This window comes from Takifugu flavidus, chromosome 1, assembly GCF_003711565.1.
Source record: "Takifugu flavidus isolate HTHZ2018 chromosome 1, ASM371156v2, whole genome shotgun sequence".
NCBI classification, from domain to species: domain Eukaryota; kingdom Metazoa; phylum Chordata; class Actinopteri; order Tetraodontiformes; family Tetraodontidae; genus Takifugu; species Takifugu flavidus.
Genome location: NC_079520.1, coordinates 27,433,787 through 27,455,728, shown reverse-complemented (window position 1 = coordinate 27,455,728; position 21,942 = coordinate 27,433,787). Strand labels below are relative to the sequence as shown.

Genomic DNA, 21,942 nt, shown 5'->3' with positions numbered 1-21,942 from the left:
ATATGTTCATGAAAGTAAAGTGTAATATAGAATAAACCATGTTCTTGAATGATGTAAATATGCTGGGGAAAGTGAGGCAATCAGATTAAAAATGAGTTCGAATTTGTCTTAGACGGTCGGAACATCAGTGTCCCGCCCACCGGGGACATGATTGGCTCCTAAATCCGGGCGCTCGATCTCATTGGCCAGAAAGGTGCCTGTCAAGCCAACCTGCGGTGCGGGACAAGTTTACAACTCTGCACACGTGCGGCTGGAGCGTCACTGCTGGCGGCTGCATCCCGCACGATCCCGCACGATCCCGGTCAGGATCCCGGTCATCACCTGTGAGCGGCGATCGGCGTTTTCCGGAAACTGTTTCGGCTGTTTTCGGCGCGGCTGCTCTCACCTGGCTGCAGCGGCAGGTACATTTTGGGGTAATTGTCGGGGGAAGTGTCTGTGGATGAAAACCCTCTCCTCGGTGATGGACAGGAGGTCCGAGGATGTGTGTCCAGCATGGCTGAGGCTCCTGCACCGAGCACCCAGGGACCGGTATGGCTTTTAGCCGCATCACCGTGCTGGACCCCCCGTCCCGAGGCGTCTCCCGGAGAGCGGCGGTCATGCTGGCCTCCCTGCTCACCTCTCTCTTCCTCCTGCACTGCCTCACTGGCCGCTGCGGCCCCGCATCACCGCTCAGAACATCCCCGACCCGCTCTCTGGAGGAGCCGAGGGCGCAGAGGACCAAGAGGCTGCTGTCCGGATGGGACGCACCGGAGCTGTCAAGCGACGGGGATGCGGGGGGCTCACCCGGGGTCCAGATGCCGGGGGAGGCTCCCGTCCCTCCGCTGGCGGCTTCCAGGAGAATGCCGCCGCGGTTCGCTGCTAAGCTGAGTCCGCTCGGGGATGGAAGCAAGAAGCTGCCGCAGGCGCTCATCATCGGGGTGAAGAAGGGAGGGACCCGGGCTCTGCTGGAGTTCCTCCGGGTTCATCCGGACATCCGAGCCGTGGGAGCGGAGCCGCACTTCTTCGACCGCAACTACGAGGACGGGCTGGAGTGGTACAGGTGAGGGGTCCCGTCTGGAACCGCGCGTAACGCCGCGCTTTACGCACGTCGACTAAACTGGGATCCTCCAATTTGTCATTTTAAGAGTTGCAGACGAGCCTGTGTGTTCCGACCATGTTAACTCTCCGAACTTTTGAAAGGGCAGAACCGTGGGCAGAACCGTGGGTGCAGGATGGGATGGGTGGATGGAGAAGCGCCGTGTTGAGTCTCCATCAGACCTGCTGGCTTTAAATCTTAGCAGGTTCCTCATTTTGCTGCACAATCTCGGGTTTATCTTTGAGTCTCGGCGGGATTAGAGAGAGAAATACGACAAATCCAGAATATTTGTACCGTTACCGAACTGAAGCAGTGATGAAGGAACCTTCAATTTAGATTCATTTCAAATCAGAACCCACAGAGTTGATTCTGGAGTTTTCAGGAGTTCAATCAGACTTTTTCTACAAATAATCATTAAGACATAAAATATTTAATTAACAGATTTAGTTAAGTATTTTTATGTAAAAAAATATATATATATATTGTGCCAAATGAGAATTGTGATAATTGTAAATGTGATAATTGTGCAGAAGTAATTAAAAAAAAATTGAAAGATCAAATCCTAAAATTACATCAAAGATTTAGCGGTTTTCTTCTCTTTGATTTAACGGTTCTGACTTGGTGAAGTGCTGCAGAATTTGTGATGGATTTCATCCGTCACCGCGAGTGTGTGAACGCCGCACGCTCGCATGTGCACGGGCCCGGGGGGGGGGGGGGGCTCTGCCCCTCGGAGGGTCTCTGTCTAATGGGCCGTCGCTGCAGCTCTGTTATTATGAGGGATTAGGGCCAGAATGAAAGGTTACCTGAGTCTCCGGAGGTAAAGTTCACCTTTTCGGTCGAGTTAACGCGACGCAGCACCGTCGGAAAAACCAGCGGGCAAAACTTTTCCTCCTCCAGAGCCTCCTCTCCCCCCACCCCCAGCGCCCCGGCTCTCCCTCTGCTCCCGCTCACACACCTCCCTCTTTGTGCCTCTCTGAGAGTGAACATTCTCTTTTCGCCATCACTCTTTCACACCCTTCTGTTTACCTATTCATCCATTGTGTGGTTTTATATCCGTGAGGGTCCCATCTATCCCGAGGAGTTGCCAAGATTCCCTGGAATTTGGACCGTGCCTCCGAGGACAGGCCTCAGTGCCGGCTTCCCCCCCCCCCCTTAATGCCGCCCATTTAAAACAGAAGGACCCTTGAAATGAAGGGAGGGATGAATAACTGTTAGGAGAGCGCGGCCCTCTCGGCTGGAGTTCATCTTGTCGGCTCTTCCCGGCCGTGTCCGAGTTTTCCCCTCCGTACTTTTGGTGTTTGTGGAACCTTTTGATTGAAGTCTCTTCCGCTGAAAGCTGGAGGTGAAGCCGACGTGTCGCCGGCGAGGCCCGACGCGTCCCTCGGTTCAGGCCGTGGCCCCCGTCAATGTTTCAGAGACATTCCCAAACGCGGAACAGCAGCTCCGCTCTGCGCAGACTTTTCCGAATTAGTGGAAAATGAGCAGAAAACCGTGTTTGTGCCGAAAGAGGCCGAGTTTTCTGTGACTAATCACCGTGTCCAATTTGCTTGAATTATGTGATTCTGCTCATTGGCGTCCGTGAATGGTTCAATCGTAGAGGCTTCCGTCTCCAGAGGCTCTTTGTTCATTGTCAACGCTCGTCTCTGTCCCTATGGGAATGCGTGTGGAGCATAATTCCTGCACATCTAAGCTCTTCATTTGACGCGGGAGCACCTCCAGCCCCCTCAGAGGGATCCTTCGCCGGCTTCTTACGGGAACTTCCATCAACTGCCCCCTTTAAAAGGCATCAACACCCAAAGCTGTGGTGCAAAACTGTCCCATTTCGGGTGATTAACGCTGCTTTTGTGACGCCGCTGCTGTCAGAGGATGAAATACTCGACTTTTAACGTTCCCCAGGGTCACAATAGTCCAGATCTTTTGGTAAATCCCCAACTCGCCGTTTGCACTCCTTCTAATCTCCACTTGTATTGTTGAATTTGAGTTTTTTTTTTTTCCCGAGGACGTTTCGCTTTTGAATAATTAAGCCGCGGTCGGCGGCGTCGCTCAGCCAGCCAGGGTTGTGTTTCACTACAGATTTCTCAGCCGTGCGTCTGTATAATCGCAGACAACCTGTTAGGCTTTTGTTGTGGAAATGGACACTGGGAGCGAACGGGGAGGTCAAGCACACACGCTGCACTGAGGCAGAGGCCCGCGTTTCGGCCTACTTGGGTTACTGAACAACCAGCTTTCCCCCGTCTGGACCCGGCCACAGTTCCTGTTGGATTAGCCTTGGCTAGAGCCCTTAATGGGTTAATTACCTGTCTGTGTGATCCGTTAAATACCAGGGCTCTGACGCTGACGCCGCCACACACGTTTGTGACCGTGAAAACGTAAACCACTTTTAGGGCAGCCGTGGATTTTTCATTTTAGCTTAGCATTAGCATATGCACTACAGCCTCTCCTTCAGAGCCTCCCTCCATTAAGCCGACACTTAGAACTGTATAAAAGCAAATGAGCTGGCTCAGCTAGCTGAAAAATCAGGCTAAATTAGGGGTTTTCCTCTCCACGAGGTTTTGTGCTGTGCTAATAAAAATAAAAAACAGGACAATCATAAAAGCAGCGATCCAGGAGAGATTTGTGGTGCAGAGCAGCTGCCTTGATCGGAACGCTCTGAGCTTTAGCTGCTCGCTCAAGACGGGATGAAAATACTTTTCTAGCATTTTCAATCTAGAATCAGACGCATTAAAATGGTTGTTTGAATTCAAATGTCTTTTTCGTCCCCCTCCCTTGTTGGTGATTACGCTAGCAACATGTTACCCGTTTGGGTTTTGATGACGCGGACAGTTTTGGAGGCTTCTGAGTCTCATATGTTGGCTGTGTTCGGAGTTGGTGTCCATTAATGGAGCGGTTCGGTCCAAACTCTGGCGTCCCCCGCTGACGCCCGGCGTTTCACTTGCCAGTTTGTCTCCGGAGGACGAGCGGAAAGTTTGACACGTGTCCACGTTGGAGAGGCGGACGTTAGGCAGCGACTCCCGAGCGGTCTCCAAACGAAGGTTCACGTAATCGAGGTTGTCCTGAATAAACCCAGAACCAGAGGGGAAATTTAACACAATAAACGTTTGAAGCTTCTCAAAATAATCTGGACAATAAAAATATATGTTGGATTGTGAAAGTTTTAGGAAAGGAAGATTTTTTTTTTATTTAAAGTTTGTAATAAATCAATGAAACAATCATCCTAAAACAGTCTAAATCACGGCATGATTGTCAAACTTTTTTTTTATATTTGTTAAATAAATGCCAAAATAAAATCAGAAATCCACTCATGACTCCAGCGTTCCAAAGTGTCTGTTTCCAGTTTGCACACGGCAGGTGTAGTAAAGAGGGTCACCAAAGGTGGGCGGAGGGGTCACGCTCGGGCTCTAGAGGTCACGCCGTGGACGTAACACGATCGCCAGAGTCCTCCGGAGCACGAGCTCCCAGCCGCCTTCGGACCGTGAAAGTGATCATCAGAGAGTAGAATTGTAAATCCGGGACGCTCACCTCCTGCGGAAGGCATGCGACCCACCCAGGACTGTCGCCCCCCCCGCCCCTCCTTGCCAACTCCTTGACCCCCGCCACCCCCACTGACATCTTTGCATGCCCTCAGCAGCTGACCCTCAGAGGCCCCGTGTAGGGGAGGCACATAGAGGCGAGCAGTCAGCGCCTGTCAGCAGCTGCCCTCTGGCATCCAGGGAATCTGCCCCCCGATGGGTGAGTGAGGACAGGCAGCAGGTGCTGGACGCTCTGCAGGCAGCACCTGGATCCCCCCCCAGACGCCTGCACCTGATGCTCACCTGACCGAGCTAAAAAAGAGCCAATTTCTCCAGCGCGGTGGAGGCAGCTCGGCGCTAGTTAGCTTAGCGGCGGGGCCTGAGAGAGACGTGCGCCCTCAGCAGATGGTGCGGTAACTTTAAGCTCGGGTTACATTGTTTCTGGGATTGTGTTGTTTGTTCACTTTTGGGTGTCTGCGTACACTCGTCAGCAACCTGTGTGACCCTGTCGTATCTCAGGCCCGTTGAGCGCAGCAGCTGTCGGGCTTTTTATGAGGTATTAGCTCTTCCATTATGAAGCATTTATTCTGGGATTCATATTTCAAAAGGAGTGTTTGAGGTCAGTTTTTATTGTTCCAGACTGCTCGGGAATATATTGCTCTGTAAAGCTGGGGCGAACTGTAATCCCGGAGACCTTTTTAAAGATGCTCAGGTGACAAACCTGAAACCTTCGCCCGCTTTAGCCGTGACTGTCGGCCATGTTTGGTTCTTGGACTCCATGGAAACCAGCCAGGGATGTTTTCGAGAGGCAGGGCTGTTCCGAGGAGCAGGAGGAGCACAGAAAGAGGATCTGTGTGGTTTTCTTCTCCTCTGCTGCTGTGCGTGTTCTGCTCAGCGCTCCGCTCTGGAAGCTAAGTGCTACCCTTGTACAAACACAGAGAGACTGGAACCCCGTCACTCAGCGCCGGAGGGTCCGCCGCCTCAAACCCGCCCCTTTTTCACCTTTCTTCAGAGGCGCAAACTAAACAAACCGCAGGACAACCTCCAGAAATGTGTGCGCGCTGGGATCGGCGGAGGATTCGCCGCGGCCGCGTTCGAAGACGCGCAGCCAAACCGCACATCCCAGCTCGGCACATGATGTATGGAGGGGGCGTGCGCGGCGCCGCGGCCCTCGCTGGCGTGGATTGGCAGGGTGAGCCGTCGCCTCGGCGTGATGGATCTCTCCTTCCCATCTCACAGGCAACAGCTTTATCACAGGACGGGGACTCCTCCATATTTTCCAGCAGGGAGGGAAAGACGGGACAAAAAAAAAGGGGAAAACAAATCTATGGGAAGCCTGGGAACAATGAACGGGGGCTTTTTCTCTTCTTCATTTCTTCTCCTTCGACAGAAATGTTCACACCCAACAAAATAATAATCTGCCTGTTTTTAATGGGGTTTTTTTTCTGTGGCCAAAACATGGAATTGTGCTCAAAGGCATAAACTGTGACTCGCTTGCCATGTGTGCTGTCTGCAGCTGCCTCGGTGGCGATAGGATGCCCCCCCCACCCCCCACATGGGGGCACGGCCGGTGCCAGTCACCTTGGCAGAGTCCAAGCTACTGACATGGGAAGAGGCGACGCCAGATGGCACCTCAGGCGCGGCCTCCGTGCGAGTGCCCGACTTCAACCGATCACGCGGCTCCGAAGATTCTATCGCTGTGTTTTGAAACGTTTCCCCTTTATAAAAGAAGAAAAAGGGCGCTGACAGCGTTTACTAACCAGCCTTGCATGTCAGCGCGCCTGATTAAAGAGCTAGCGCGTCACAGAACGGGTTTACCACCTCGGAACCGTTCATTGATAGATGGGGCGCAACAGCGCGGCCTGCGTCTTTTTACATGAAGATGGAAGAGGGGGATAAAGGGTGCGTGCAGCTCAGGCCTGATTGATAAACCCACACAGGAGTGCAAGGAAGCCATCCAGTAATTCAATTAATCTTGACTCCGGCGCCGGTGATTGCTACTGTAACTGGCTCCGAGCGTACGTCAGGCAGGAGGGAGGAACACCTAATAGGACCGGGAAGGAACATTTCATTGCCTTGGACGCGCAACAAAAGGGGGCTTCCTTTTCTCATCGCTCTTCCTCACTCCCAAAGATGAGGATTTGCATGTTAATGAGAACAGCAGGAAGAGAAAGATTCGCCTCCGCGGGGCCGGTGGGAGAGAGGGAAGGCGACGTGTCTCGGATGCGCAGTATCCTCAGATCTCTTCACAAAACAGGCGGGCGGCGGCCACAGACCATCTCCCCCTCTGCTCATGGTCGCATGAGCTGGTATCTGCAGCCCTCCAGGATCACGTCCCACGTGCACTGGGGCCAGGAGGGTGGCTGTCTCTGTTGAGGGGTGGGGAGGAGATGCCGGAGGAGGGGCCGCCACCCCGGCCGAGATGAGAGGGTGGAGAGGACGATAAATATCCACGTCTAAAAACAATGACCAGTTCCCAGAGATACCGATGCAGCGATTTGGAGGTCTGGACCTGGAACTACAGGAGGTTTACGAGCAGGTGTGTCCTCACCTGGAGAACACACACATTTAGGGTAAATTCCCCCCAATGCGCCACAGTTATATCACATCTGGATCTTGTGCCCCGCCTCCATTTCAACATGACTTCCGCTCACTTGAACAGCTCCAAACCCTAATGTTCCACTTCCTGTTTCATCATTGGGGTCATTTTTAGATGTTCAGTCGGCTGCTGCGGGGTCCGTTTGGACCTTTTATTCATCAGAGGTGGGGGAGGGAGCTCATTATGGCACTGGGGCGGTTGTTCATTCTGACATCTTCATCTCACATTTGCATCCTCTCCTTCCAACATGGCAGGAGGAGCAGGAGGAGGAGCAAGAGGAGGGGGAGGAGGAGGAGGAGGGGGAGGAGGAGGAGCAAGAGGAGGAGGGGGAGGAGGAGCAAGATGTGGGGGAGGGGGAGGGGAGGAGGAGGAGAAAGAGGTGGGGGGAGGAGGGAGGAGGAAGAGGATGGGAAGGAGGAGGGGGGAGGAGGAGGAGGAGGGAGGAGGAGGAGCAAGAGGAGGGGGAGTAGGAAGAGGAGGGGAGGAGGAGGAGGGGAGGAGGAGCAAGAGGAGGAGGAGGTGGGGGAGGAGGAGGAGCAAGAGGTGGGGAGGAGGAGGAGCAAGAAGAGGAGGGAAAGGAGGAGGAAGCGGAGGAGGAGGGGAGGAGGATGGGAAGGAGGAGGAGGAGGAGGAGGGGGAACAAGAGGAGGGGGGAGGAGGAGGAGGAGGAGAAGAGGAGGGGAGGAGGAGGAGGAGAAGAGGAGGGGAGGAGGAGGAAGAAGAAGAGGAGGGGAGGAGGATCGGAAGGAGGAGGAGGAGGGGGAGGAGGAGGAGGAGGAAGAAGAAGAGGAGGGGAGCAAGAGGAGGGGGGAGGAGGAGGAGGAAGAAAAGGATGGGAAGGAGGGGGGAGGAGGAGGAGGGGAGGAGGGGGATGGGAAGGAGGAGAAGGGGGAGGTGGAGGAGAAGAAGGAAGAGGAGGGGGAGAAGGAGGAGGAGGAGGAAGAAGAGCAGGAGGAGGAGGAGGGGGAGGAGGAGGAGGAAGAGGAGGAGGGGGGAGGAGGAGGGGGAGGAGGGGGGGAGGAGGAGGAAGAGGAGGAGCAGAAGGAAGAGGAGGAGGAGGGGGGGGGAGGCTAGCTCCCAGCGATGTTGACAGATGCACGTGTAACATTTACAGACCTTTACACTGGTGCGTTCTTTACGTTCCACGACCCCCCCACCGCTGCCTCCTCGAACACGCCCACATCAATTATTAATCCAGCCAATTAACCAGGCTACATTATTCACCGTGACGCCGCCATCACATCCATTACCCGTTCCCGGCTGTTCCCATCACCGGAGTAACGTGGGACCTGCTGAGATGAAGACATTTCCTGTCCGAAGGGGAGGTCGTGCCCCCGCCCCCCCACTGTCTCCCACCGTCCACGGCAGCCATCCTGATTACTCCTCACTGGAATTTACGGACCCTCCAATCACCGAACGAGCACTTCCTGTTTTTGCTGTGTTTCCCGGACACACACACTGATTCATTTCCATTTGCTTATCTGCTTCGCTGGGGTCCCACCGGCCTCCCTGACCGCTGTAATTTCATTATCTAAACCATTTACAGAAGTTTGATTAACACCAACGAGACTTCAGGGCCCCCGTCGCTTCAGATGTTCCTACACATCCATTCACGCGTTTCCTCCCATCGACCTTCCGTCTGGGTCGGCCCACGGCCATTAATAACCCACGAGGAGGCCCAGAAAAGTGTAATTATTACTCTGCTAATCATAATTGAGCGCAGTGGCTCGTACTCTGATCACAGAGCTGCTTCTAGACAGGTGTTTTTGTTCTAATCTCGGCGATGCGTCGCCACCCGGGGCCGGCGCTCCCCGGAGCGGACACGGCGCTCCCCGGAGCGGGCCGCTCCAAGGCTTCGTTCAGGTTCTCACTGCGGCCACTGAGACGCTGGATCGATTCTGCTGTTAGGATTCACCTCCAGCATCGATCCACGGCTCTTCTGAGACGGTAATTAGCCTAGCGTAGCCAAGAGGCCGCCTCAACCGTAGCTGGAGGTGACGGGGGCACTGGTGGCGGGGGGGGATGTGCACGTATGCGTGCACGGCCCGATGCCGGCGGGCCCGTCTCTGACGCACCGTTTATTGCATCATGTTATTTTCCACTCCGCTGGGCAGCAGCTCCGCTTTATTTTCTCTCTTTCGGGGGTCCAACCGGCTCCAAAGGCGTAACTCAAACTCCTGCATCCAAAAACGGACTTCTCAAAGTATAAACGGACACGTTTGTCCCTCCTTTCTTTCTCTTTCGCAACGGAGCGCTCCTCAACAGGCACCTCTATCCCGCTCGCGCTTCACGGCCATTTATTTTATAGGCGCGCTGTTGCATCAAGAGCCTGTAATGTAAATGCAAATGCGCCTGAGAGTGCTCCATAATGGCGCCCGTTCGGCTGCCGCCAGTATGAACGCCGCTAACATGCGTTTGGGTTTGCTTCGCTCCTTTTCCGCGCGACCCCTGTTCCCGTGACGGATGGCGGGCGGCAGGCCCCTCCTCCTCGCTGTCTTCGCACCATTAATTTATTTTCTAATTGCGCGTCGGCGGAGTGTATTCATTTGTGACGCGCGGCCTCTCCTGCGCGCGCGCGGCACATCCGTCATTCCAGTTTGACTCAGTAACGGCGCAAACATGCAGCCATTATCCCCCCAGATGACTCCCTCAATGTTAATGTGTTTCCAGGACGATTACATCAGTGAGATACTGAACAATATCCCCCTGATTGATAACCCTAATCATCAGTCCCCTCCCCCTCAAACACCCCATTTGCCATCTCCGTGACAACCTGATGGCGAACGCTCGAAGACGACTGTTCATCCGTTGCCGTGCACGTTAAGGAACACGTGCTAAACTGGAATCAAGTGTAAGGTTGTGGACTCGGATATCATCAGCTAACAAATAAAGCCGCCAATCATCCGTTATCTCTGAAAATGGAATTTTTGCTGGAAGGAAAATTCTTTTTTTGGGGGGGTTTAAATAATCGTTGAGGTCGAAGAGCTAACACGCTAAAAGATTTCCACCCTGTCGGCGGCTCCTCAGATGCTTCCATGTCATCTTGCGCCCGCAAATCCAGCTGGTCAGATGGAAAAAACTGGTGTTTTTCTTTTGTGCTGCCCGTTTAACCAGCCGTGACGGGGGGCTCCCGGGTTTCTCACTGGCGGGCTGTTGAATTCTGGGTCACAGCGCAGCCCCTGGCAATCGCTGGCTTTGCTTTAGCCGTCCTGTGCCAGTTTAGCTCCTGTGACATCCTGCGGTGGGCTTTCCTTTCACAGCCGACCAGTTTTCCGTCTCACCTCGCTTCACCGGGAGATTGAGCGGCCGATGCTAACGGCGCAGCGATGTCGCCCACCTCAACACCTCCGTTCGGTCACAGACGCGTATTTATTCAATAGATAACTCAACTGGAAGAATTTAACCGTGTCTCTAACCCCGCGCCTCATCCCACGTAAACATAAATCACTTTTCAACCCAATTATTGCAGCATTCCTTATCTTTTTGCCCGGATGTTGAAGCAGCAGCTCGTACATTAGATGCGATTGTTTCTGTATTTCCGGCCCAACAATCCACTAAAGATCCCCGGGAGATCCGGAGCGTCTGTTTGTAATGAGTTTATGTCATAGAGGTGATAAGAGGGAGCATTCATACATGCTAATCTCCGCCCCACGCGCTGCTTCTGCGGCGACGGGATGGCGGCGGCGGTGCCGCTGTGCTCCGCCGCGTCTCGCCGCTGAGAGGAGGAAAGCGGCGTGGCGGTGCCAGGCGCTGTGTACCCGGAGCCTGGGAGTTTGGGTTGCAGTTATCAGATGTCTCGTGGAAACAGGGTTTTTCTGAGGCAGAACATCTGCTGGCGCCGCTGGCTCAGATCCTACCTGGAACTGTGGCTCCGGTACCCATCTGAGCAGGACAATGGCTCCTTTTTAGAAGCTGTTCTATTAAAAAAAAAAAAAACCTCTAATCCCTGGTGGTTTGCATTTACAGCCCTCACAAGTGTGCCAGAAGACTTCAGCCTGTCAGGTTCTGACGGCAGTTGTGGTATTTTCAGCATTGATGTAGGTAAAAATGGATGCAAAGCCGAGATGAAAGCAGAGAATCTGAAGATTTGAGGTTTTGAAGTTGCCTGTTTTCTCCCAGCTTCTGCTGCTTCCCGCTTTCTTCTCGCTGCCCAGTTCAACCCAGGCGTTATTTTCCTGGGTCCCGGCGACAAACTGTCCTCTCAACTTCAGCCAAAACCTGATTAATCTCCTTCCTCGAACCCGTGTTCTGTGCACGTTTCCCTCGTGCAGCAGCTCTAGCTGGCAGCGCCCTGCTAACAGCTAAAAGCAGATCATGTTATCGGTCACAGAACGATCTTTTGCCTGGTGACTGACAACACACATGCTAAATCTGCTCAGGAACGAGCTCATTTATCACCGGTGCAGCGTCTCTCCAGAGTTAATGGCCTGTGCTCGAGATGATGCACATATGGAGGATAAGTGGCGTGCACGTTGCTGCCTGATTCATAATGCCTCAGACTTGCCCGCTGCTGCAAGAGTTGAATTTTCATAACAGAAGATCGTCTAAGAATTGAGTGAAAGCGCGAGTCTGCTGGTGTTTTAGAGCAGCGAACAACAGGGAAGCCTTCAGTTCTGGAAGGATGGTGCTGAGTGGCAGGAGAAGCTGAGGAGCACGCCACGTAAAGGAGAACCGGCTCTTCGGATCGGCGCTGTTCCGAGCTTTGCTGTCCCTCTTCTCCGCCTGGAGAAAGAGGAGAGCTGGTCTTTTTCCCAGCCAGTCAGTTTGAATGATGATCTGAAAACGCCGCTTTCGTTATCAGGCCCAAGCTTAAATTGTTAAACCACATTCTGATGTCTTTTTTTTTTTTTTATCTGACGGTTGGAGCTCTTCAGCAGCAGCAAGAATGCGGTCCGTAAAGCAAATTCAGCAGGCTGGGATGTTTATATTAAATGTTTCAGCAGCTTAAAATTACCCTGGCGGTGCCTCCAAAGACAAAAGCTCCAGCCTTTTGTCATGGGTAATTATGGCAGCGCGGCCCCTGTTAAAGCGTTCCATTTGGCACTGAACAAATTCACATTTAATTTTGCTCTCGTTCATTTGACAGCTTTTAAGGCTTGAATGTTGAATTTAAATACTCGCCGAAATTGTTTCCGACTGAGCAAAGCGGTTTTTCGGACTCGGATGGTTCCGGGGTGAGAAGCTAAAGAAAGGAAAAGTGCTCCACCTTCACTCCAGAAACCTTGAAACCAGCTATGCTATTAAACCAGGGGGGTCTTATCTGCCACAGGCCCACAAAGACTGAGTTGGCAGAAGGGAAGAATGGCACTGAGCTGATCCCAGAGAGGCAGCATCGCCTCCGCTGCTCCAGAACAAGGTCAGGGAATACCCAAGAGTGTCAAACGTCCATTCAGCGGGATGATCCTGCCTACAAAGCAGAGCGGGGCTTCGGACAGTATTGAGCAGTTTGGGAGGTTTTATAATTTACCTGAGCAGACTTCGTCTGTGCTGCCTTGCTTTCAGGCTGCGTGGCGTTTTCAGACCCTCCGGGCAATAATCCCACCCCCCCCCCCCCCCCCCTCACTTCTGCATCTCAGCTAATTCTGAAAAAGGCTTTTTTTATAATTTTTCTGCTTGGTTTACGTTCTCCGTGTTTCACGTCTCGGTCGCTGCAGCTCTTTTCTCCAAACTCCAGACAGGTATAAAAAAAAAAAAGGTGATGATTCAATTCCAACTGCTCAAAGGCACAAGATCAGAACCAGGAATAAGACAATAAAACGGGGACACTTGACTTATAAACTCAACTGCTGGGAGAAAAAAGACGTGGGTGTTATTCCATATGGTGCCGCTTTCTTGCTGCTACATTAGTAGTGCGTGAGCAGTTTTTGACATTAGAACTGACCACTAGGGGGCGCAACTTTAACGCTATCTAGTGGGCATTTGGGGTTTGGTTCAACTAAATCCCTTCAAGATAAGGGGTTCATTCAGTTTCCATGTGGACCGTTAAAACCACAGAGACAAAGGTGCGATATTTCTCCCTCTGTTCCTATTTTGGAGTTCTCCATCTTCCTCCACCCCCCCACCACCATCCCCATACTCCCTGCTGGAGGAGAGGCGCCGCCGGCTCCCTTTGGTTCAGAGAAAAGGCTCAAATGTGTCCTGCAACCACTTTTAAGCCGTCCGCCACCGTCTGAGAGGGTGAATAATTCACGAGCACGTTTGCGTTCACTTACGCAACAAAACTTAGACTCAAAAAAAAGGATTCGGTTCAAAAACACTGCTGAGAAATTTATCAGAACACGTCACAAAGCTAACTCTATAAATGTTTTACTAAATACAGAAGTGAAAGAAAGCAACAGAGAAGCGGGGGGGTTATTTATGGAGGATTAATGAAAATGAATGTTTTTACTGGAGGGGACAGCAAGAGTTCATTCTTCTCCGTTTGTTATCGCCTTCATCTCTCTTTTTTTCCTCACTAGACTTTATTTATGATGTCTCCGACTGGACATAAAAACCGAGTGAAATTGAAATTTTCCAAGTGGAGCCAAACAGAGGAGGTTTGCATTGGCGGCAGGCCAGAATTAGCTCTCAACGCGTCGCGTTTGAAGCAAATAAAGAGGCGAATTTGGCCACTAATAGCCGGAGTGCTGAGTGTTCCGACGGATAAACGCTGCTGCCCTGCTGTCGTTGCAGATTATTTATTACTACAGTTAAAATCCCTGCAAAGTTCTCATCTTGGTTTCCAAATGAAACTCATCTAAAAGCTTTTTTTTTAAACTCTAATCTAGTTTCCTGCCCTCCTCCCAGACAGAAGCACCGAATTCCCGTCCCCTCGGTGTAATTTAAAGACCCCCTAATCACGGATCGGACCGTGGATTTCCTGTCACTTCCTACGTTTCCCGAGTGTTTCTCCCGCGCTGACGTCGTTATCTGCTGCGTCTCCTGTGTCGTGCAGACGTTCTCTCCCTTCCTACTCGCTCGTTATCAAAACCGCAGCATTTCCCAGCAGATAACGGTCGACCCGTCCTCCCATGTTGTTTCCCAAGAATAGACCAAGCTCTTATCTTCTAATTGTATTTTGGAGATTGCTTCCGACCCCCTGCAGTTCCCATGTATGACTCCAACTCGGGTCACCAGAGATGATCTCTCCTCTGTTTGAAGCAGATTTGTTCAACCGATAATCAAACAGACACATTGATTTTTCCACATTATAATTAGAGTCGAGCCACATTTATAATAAGTCTGGAATTCAAATCAATAAACCCTCATTCTGATTATTTCAAATTCCATCACGCCAGGACCACTTCTGTGTTGATCTGGTCTTACTGGGACGGAGGTCTGAACGTGTTATGCTCCTTTCAGAGGCTGCACGGCTGCACCCTCGTGAGCTGCGTGCCACAGCTGCACCGTCACCGAGACATTAAACCCTCATCAGGAAGGGGACCGGAGAGTTTAGAACCCTTTCATTGCAGGTTCCCTTCAAAGCCAGAATGAAACCTTACACTGTTTGACCCTGCAACATAAAGATAGGTGGTAAGATTTTTGTAGCCATGTTGGAGGACTGCTTAACGATGGGGAGGGGGGGGGGGTATGGGGGGGCTGTGAAGTGCAGGTGTGAAGGCAAAGATGATCCGATCCATCAGGATCCAGTTGGAGGAAAGTGTCAGGAGGCCGAGAAAGAGCCGTTAAATGCTTCTGATTCAGTCCCGCCCAGACTGGCTCTTGTGACCTCTGCACTGGAAAATACTGGACCTGTCACCAGCCGGCTCCAGCCGCTCTCCGCCCACCAGTAACACACTAATTATTACAAATGGAGCAGAGTGCGTTGTGCCATTCGTTAGCGTTTGGAGTCATTTGAGGAGACTGCCGCGTCATGCTTGTGTCACTGTTTTCATTAACAGAGGGGCCGTCAGCGGCTCCGGCCCGCGGGGCTGTTTAAGGCGGTGTTGCCCCCCCCCCCCATTGCTGCACAGCTGCCATTACTCTAAATCAACCTCCCTCCTCCTTCCGCTCTGACCTCCGCTAGCATCCACTGACCTGGAAAATATCTGGTGAGTCTAAGCCACCGACAGCGGCGCTGGCCTTTGCTCCGCCTGCAAACAGCAGAAATATTGAGCCAATTACAAGATTATTATCTGGCGCTGGGGGGGGGGGGGGGGGGGGGTGTATCGCCTGCCAGGGCTCCCTGTTACATGAGGGAAAATGAATCAAAGGCTTGTGGGGGGAGAAGTGGACAGCGTTCATGCCCGCTTTCCTGTAGGTCTTAACAAGTCCGGACAGACGCTGGCACCGACCCAAACGCCTCTCCAAAAAGGTTCCAGGAGAGCGTCGGGGAACCGGCCCGCTCAGAGCCGATTATTTGGGAGCTTTATTCTCCTCCCTAATTTTTATGTCAACTTGTCATATTATGCACAAACCGATGTGGAGAAAATGGGGCCTGATGTCACATTAAGAGCCTTTTTTTTCGCCTTTATATAACAGGCAGACATGAGTCACAGCCGGCGTACGAGGGCAGAATGGAGCTCTCGAAATGAGCTCAGCAGTGAAATGGAAGCAGCAACGATGCATCAGGCTCTTTATTCCAGCGCCTACAAAGGCTGCATTGATGATGCACTGCTCTTATTGTGTGCGTCGGACTTGGCTGGTTAAGACTTTGGGTTAAACACCAGCATCTTTTTTTCCCTGCTGCTCACTTCTCATGTTCAGGCTTTGTAGTCGGCCCGAATATATGATACTTTTTAAATTCTGCTCTCTGGTACTTAAAGACGGAGGCCAAAGCAGTGAAGTTGATTTACGGGGAGGCCGGGGTTCCTGCGCTCCAGTTTGGGTCTGCGTCCTGTTTCACGAGCGGGTCCCGCGGCCCGTTTCATGCATGGCCGAGCAGAGGGAGCCGTATTTTAGCGGCACGACATCAAAGCTAAATAGGGGAACTGCGGTAAATATCAAGTGCTTGGATGTATTCTGTTGGCATGGCGATAAAGTTTCAAGTGCTGCACGATGCAGAAGAGAAATTCACCTTTTTAGGGTTTGTTTTAGCTTCTATGGTGGATATTTGGTCATTTATGTGGTCGAACATAAACGAACAAACCTCCTTCGTGTTGCACAACTAATAGGAGATGCTGCAGCTGAAAATGCCCCCCCCACCCCGAGTGTCCTCGCCCCCTCGCCCCCGTACACCCGCAGCGTGAGTGCACGAACCAGAGAACAGGCGCTGCACAGGCCATCAAATATACATGCTTCTTTCTGCGCGCTCTCATCACTTTTTCATAAGACAACAATGTCGTCTTTTGCGTCACAAAGTTGTGGCACGACGTTCCTGGCCGGCTCCGAACTCCAGCGCCTCCCAAACCAGCGTGTTGCCAGACTGTGGGAGTCGGCCTCTCCGAGTCTGGGATCCGTCGTTGGTCGATGCTTCGTCTCGATGCTCTTTGTTGTTAAGTTGCCAGGTCAGTAGCCATTACGGTCCCCGAAGACGCCGGGGTGGTTTCAGAGCGCCATTATCCAGCCTCGCTCTGGACTGTCGGGGTGATGAGGCGGAGCTAACGCGAGAGGAGAGGAACCTTGTCCGCCGTCTCCTGCGACGCTGGGGGAGAGGACGCAGATACAGAGCTGAGTCTGGAGGTCAGGTGACAGTCGATGAGACGTCGGCGTGGCCGCGTCGCCCCTCTCGACCTCATCCAGCACCTCCCGCGAGGCCCCCCCGTGCTGACCTCAAGGACGTCAGCTCTGAGTGCTCAGCACAACAGCGCGGGTGTGTTTTGACATTTGCCCGCGGGTATCGAGTTATGGCTTTTAGATCCATTTCAGTTCATACGTGGAGCCAGAGGCCAGAAGATACCAGAGTTCTTCCTCTGGCAGTGTCGGAGTGCTCTTCTCCTTCACTTTGGAAAGACTGTTGACTCTGATTAAGCCCAAATCTGTTTACGTGCTGCTGCAGGTCAGTAGAAGCCCAGTGAGACCAGGCCTCCCATCATCCTGACGTCCACTAAGTATTTGAGTCAGCAGAGGACGGCTCTCTGCACGAGTGTGGAGTCCAGCTCGTCAAAAAACGGCTTTTCGTGGGACTATTTTTGAGTTTGAGGGGTCTGTCGCAGGGAGTGAAGCACATCTTCCCGGCTCTGGCTGTGCTGTGCGCGGCACGAGCCAGGCGGATGAATAATTGACAGCTGTGTTCTGTACTTTGGTGAATTTTAAAGCTGCATTCTGCAGAGGCTCGAAGTGTGCGCGTGAATCATTCATGGGCGGCTTTTACTCGCTTTGGTTAAGGTCACTGTCCTGAATGCAGGTGGGCAGCGAAATGGAGTCGCTTTTCAGGTCATATCAGAAATGTCATGATTTCCCCGGCTTATAGCCCAGCTGTCGTCAACTGGATTTAATTTCATGCTGCTGAAAACAGTCGGCAGGTTCGTGCCTGCACAGCATCTCATTATGGTTTGGTCAACTCAAGTGGAACCATTTAAAAAAAAAAAAACACCTACAAAAGCAGCAGCTCTCTCAATCCTGTTACAAGTAAATGCACTGTTCAACCACAAGCACACTTCTCAGGAGGAGGAAAACTCGTTCCTCACAGGACACCAGGAAATTATGTTGAAATATCTGTCCAGACGGTAAATCCATATGCTGTGAGGAAAAGTGAAGAAAAGAAAGAACAGTACGGCGCTCAATCGTGCCGAGAAGGAATCTTGGCTTGAATATCAATCTTTTATGACTGGCGCTACGCAGCATATATGCACAGAAGCTAACATTTGTCTTTTCCCGTCACGTGAGTGCGAAGAACACCCAGTTTGAATTGGACTCTGGGGAGAAGCCCTCCTGGTTTCATGAGGTTGGCTCAGGCTGCAGCAACGCTTCTCCTCCCGTTTAATAGGTGCAGGTTGTGCTGAATGGGTGATATTATAGGGGTATATAAGAGAATATATAGGGGATATAAGGGTTAAGCCACCATCGGGTAGCATCCGTCTTGCGTCACCGCGTCCACGTGATTGTCTGTAGTGCAAAAAAAGTTCAAATCAACTATTCGTCACATCTCTTTGTAGCTAATTGGGCGCCGAGCAAAAAAAACCCCCAAAAAACAGAGATTTGGAGATCAAATAAACAAACGCACTCTGACAGCCTGTTTCCAGTGTTTTTGATTGATTTGGGTTTTGGGTGTGTAAGTCTGAGTTCACCTATTTGTAATGTTTATTGTACTAAGAGTCTCGGTGTAAGTGACTGTTGCTCTGTGATTCAGGGGGGAGCTCAGGTCAAACAAATATCTCACTTCCTTCTTTTTCCACCTCCTTTTCTTGATTTTTCTTTCCTTCAGGGAGCTGATGCCCAAGACTCTGGAGGGCCAGATCACCATGGAGAAAACCCCCAGCTACTTCGTCACCAGAGAGGCTCCGGCCAGGATAGCCGCCATGTCCCGGGACACGAAGCTAATTGTGGTGGTGAGGGACCCCGTCACCAGGGCCATCTCGGACTACACTCAGACGCTGTCCAAGAAGCCCGACATTCCCTCTTTCGAGAGCCTCACCTTCAAAAACAGGACTACGGGTCTCATCGACACCTCGTGGAGCGCCATCCAGATCGGGATCTACGCCAAGCACCTGGACAACTGGCTGCAGTTCTTCCCCATGCGCCAGATCCTGTTCGTGAGCGGGGAGCGTCTGATCAGCGACCCGGCGGGAGAGCTGGGCCGCGTGCAGGACTTCCTGGGGCTCAAGAGGATCATCACCGACAAACACTTTTACTTCAACCAAACCAAGGGTTTCCCGTGCCTGAAGAAGGCCGAGGGCAGCAGTAAGCCCCACTGTCTGGGCAAAACCAAAGGCCGGACCCACCCCAACATTGACCCCGAGGTGGTGCAGAGGCTGCGGGACTTCTACAGACCCTTCAATATGAAGTTCTACCAGATGACGGGGCGGTTCTTCGGCTGGGATGACTGAACATGTTGAAAACACTGCTAATGAGTTTTGTAGGAGGGCAAACTAGAGGAGCCGCTTGCAGTGCAAACCTTAAGCAATATGTGGCCACTTCAGGAGAGAGAAAGAGGCCTCTCTCCTATCTGGCCCCTCAAATATGCAATATTTTATCGTTATCATGGTCAGAGCTGCCTCTAATCTTCTGTTTCTAGAGATACACTCCCAGTTGTCAGAAGAGTCGCATTTATTTTCTGTCTTGCTTTTATTTAGCTTCAGGTGTTTCAGGTGATGCAAACATGAGCGCAGAGCTCCGGCAATGCCATATTTTGAACCGTGCGTAGCTGCTTTCAAGGTTGAATTGTTTTTAGCAAGAAAAAATCATACAAAAAGATAAAGAAGTATATGTATTTTTGAAATGTATTTATTGAAGAGGTACACAAGCGGTGTGTATTTTAATAACTCCCATTGCTCTTCTGGTTGTTTCTTTTAAATCTGACAGTAAAAAGCTTGAATCCTGACTTTAATGTCAGGTCTTCGCGTCCGGGACGTTTCTGTGTTATTTTAGGAACTGTCTCTCCACCTCTGCTTAATGAAGTTGCGGGCTAAGAAAGCAACCGCTGTTATTCAAGTCAACACCGACTTCAGCGGAGGGAGAAGACCAAATTTCCTCGAGGAGCCTCCCTGTGAATTAAAGACACTCGATGTCGCCTTGTCTGGAAGCGATGTGTGTGTCCAGGAAGAAAAGTCGAGCACAAGAACAACGGCAGAGTTGCCTTTCCGGATCTCTGCCAACCTTTGAGCCACTTTTCTGAGAGCAGAAGTGCCTCAATAAACCAGTGTGTAATCAGAAAAGAGGCGAATGTTCTTTTGTGATACGGCGTCGCCAATCCAACTGTGCTCTTCCGACTGCTGTTTTCTGAAAGCCGTTGGGGTTTTTAAGGCACTCCTTAATAAAAACATACCATAAATACTTGTTATCAAGAGGTTTTTTTCATGGTTCCCTTTTTTTTTCTCAAATTCAAGCACAACGGGAACCCAATTTTCCCAAGTTTAGAAGGTAAAACTGAGTTATTAAAGTCATGCTCGTGTGTCCAACGTCCAATGTGCTCCCCTCTAGGTTCGGCTGCCCTCAAAATAAAGACATTCTTAAGCTAGGTAGGTCAATTTCACTTTCTCACCAAGAAGTCAATGTTCCGTATACAACGGCCCATTAAACAACGTCCAGGAAAGTGGTGATCCATATTTAAACCATCTGATCACGTCAGGTTATTTGAACTCTTTTTCTAATAGAACTGAAGAAACTTGACATATTCAAAGTCATTTTCCTCTCAGCTCAACTCAAACGGAGAGCCTGCAGCAGCGCGAGTGTCGGTGCCCATTAATCAGAGCTTGTGTCTGAAGAGACATTATTTCTCCATCTCCATCTTTTCTTCACTCCTGCTGCACCTGTGTGTTTTTCCTTGGGTTGAGGAATCTCCCCCTCCTCTCATCTGCTGACTGATTTGAAAAACTGCCCCGACAGGCACTTAGAAGTTGCAGCGCAGCAGAGAGGAGGAGGAGGAGACCTGTTGAGAAGCGCTCAGGCTCCGCGGTGCCCATCACCGGCGTGCAGAGAAGATGTTGTGACTCAGCCGATATGCTCCGAGGAGAAGAGGGAGGGAGAGCGGCTGGCGTCCATTTGTTGACCTGTTCAATTTGCTTGTTTTTCCTCGCCGAGTGGGTCGATGGGGGCCTCTCTCCAGCGACGGCTCCTCACGGTAATAAACAGAGACAGTTTTTCAGCCTCCTAAGGGCAGCTCGCTATGAAAGGGAAAATGGAACGGCAACATCTGCTGCGGGACAGCGGACAGACCACCCCTGTCAGACAGAATTCGGCTCAATATCAGTGGCGACGACTCCGGGGAGAACTTCAGGTTTTCAAAAACAGCTGACCACACGTGGTGGTTTTTTCTCAGGGTGGGGCAGGCGGCTGAAGACAGACAGGCATTTTTGGAAGCACCAGTTTGCTGCGGGCCATCTGGGGGCTCATGGAAACAACGTTTATCAGCAGTTTCCTGCAATTAAACTTCAGGATCTGTCTCAGATCACCTGCGCCGAGTCACCTTTTAACTTTCACTCCCAGCAAATGCAGCTAAACCTCCGCTCAGCCGGATCACCGGACTACACGCACGCAGCCCCGATAAGCAGCGAGAGATGGGCGGGCCCTTCGATAACCACCGCTGGTGCTGCAGAGAAGAAAAAAACCAAAAGATTGCCAACATGTGCCTGGCGTGTGTTTGCTTGCATGTGAAACACCCCGAACGTCGCATGGTCCATGTAAGACGATGAGGTGAGGGGATCAGTGAGATCTCTTTGAAGCGGGAGGTGAAGAAGTGAGAGCATTTGCGCACACACGCAGCACCTTTCCCCACGTTTCAAACATGTCGGCGAGCGCCATACATGTGCCATGAAGGATATGTAGTCACGCGAGACACACAGTGACCCACGGGGAGCGCGGCACCAGAGGCCAGTCACCACCCACCTGTGGCCCCGTGGTGGGTCACAGAGGGGGATCAGAGCACGATTTTCCCTGGAGCCTAAAAGAGAAGCTCCTGATCCCGGGCCAAGCCTGAGTAAATATTCCCAGTGGGCTCAACCCACACGTGCCTTCATCAAAACAACCGTGGGGGAGTCTGAGTTAAGTTAAAGATCCACAAGTGACGAAGGCTTTTAAAGAATTTCAGGTGTTTTCTGGAGCATCAAATGGCCAGATGTTAGCGACATAAGGTGTGCGTTTTCCCAAGGACGTCCCGTCTGCCTGAGCCGGGGTTTTCGCTTGTTTTATATTTTTGGACCAGGCATTTCCCACTTGTGACAGAACAAACGCTTGTGGCTTTT

General features: G+C 51.7%; 1 protein-coding gene across 1 annotated transcript; it reads left to right on the top strand.

Annotated features, from left to right (window-relative positions):
- The first annotated feature begins 231 nt into the window (after positions 1-231).
- Positions 232-20,033, top strand: LOC130539688 (heparan sulfate glucosamine 3-O-sulfotransferase 3A1-like). The gene is made up of 2 exons (XM_057058190.1): positions 232-1,039; positions 18,468-20,033. The coding sequence occupies exons 1-2, from the start codon at positions 531-533 to the stop codon at positions 19,087-19,089; spliced, it is 1,131 nt and encodes a 376-aa protein (XP_056914170.1). The 5' UTR covers positions 232-530; the 3' UTR covers positions 19,090-20,033.
- Positions 20,034-21,942: the final 1,909 nt, after the last annotated feature.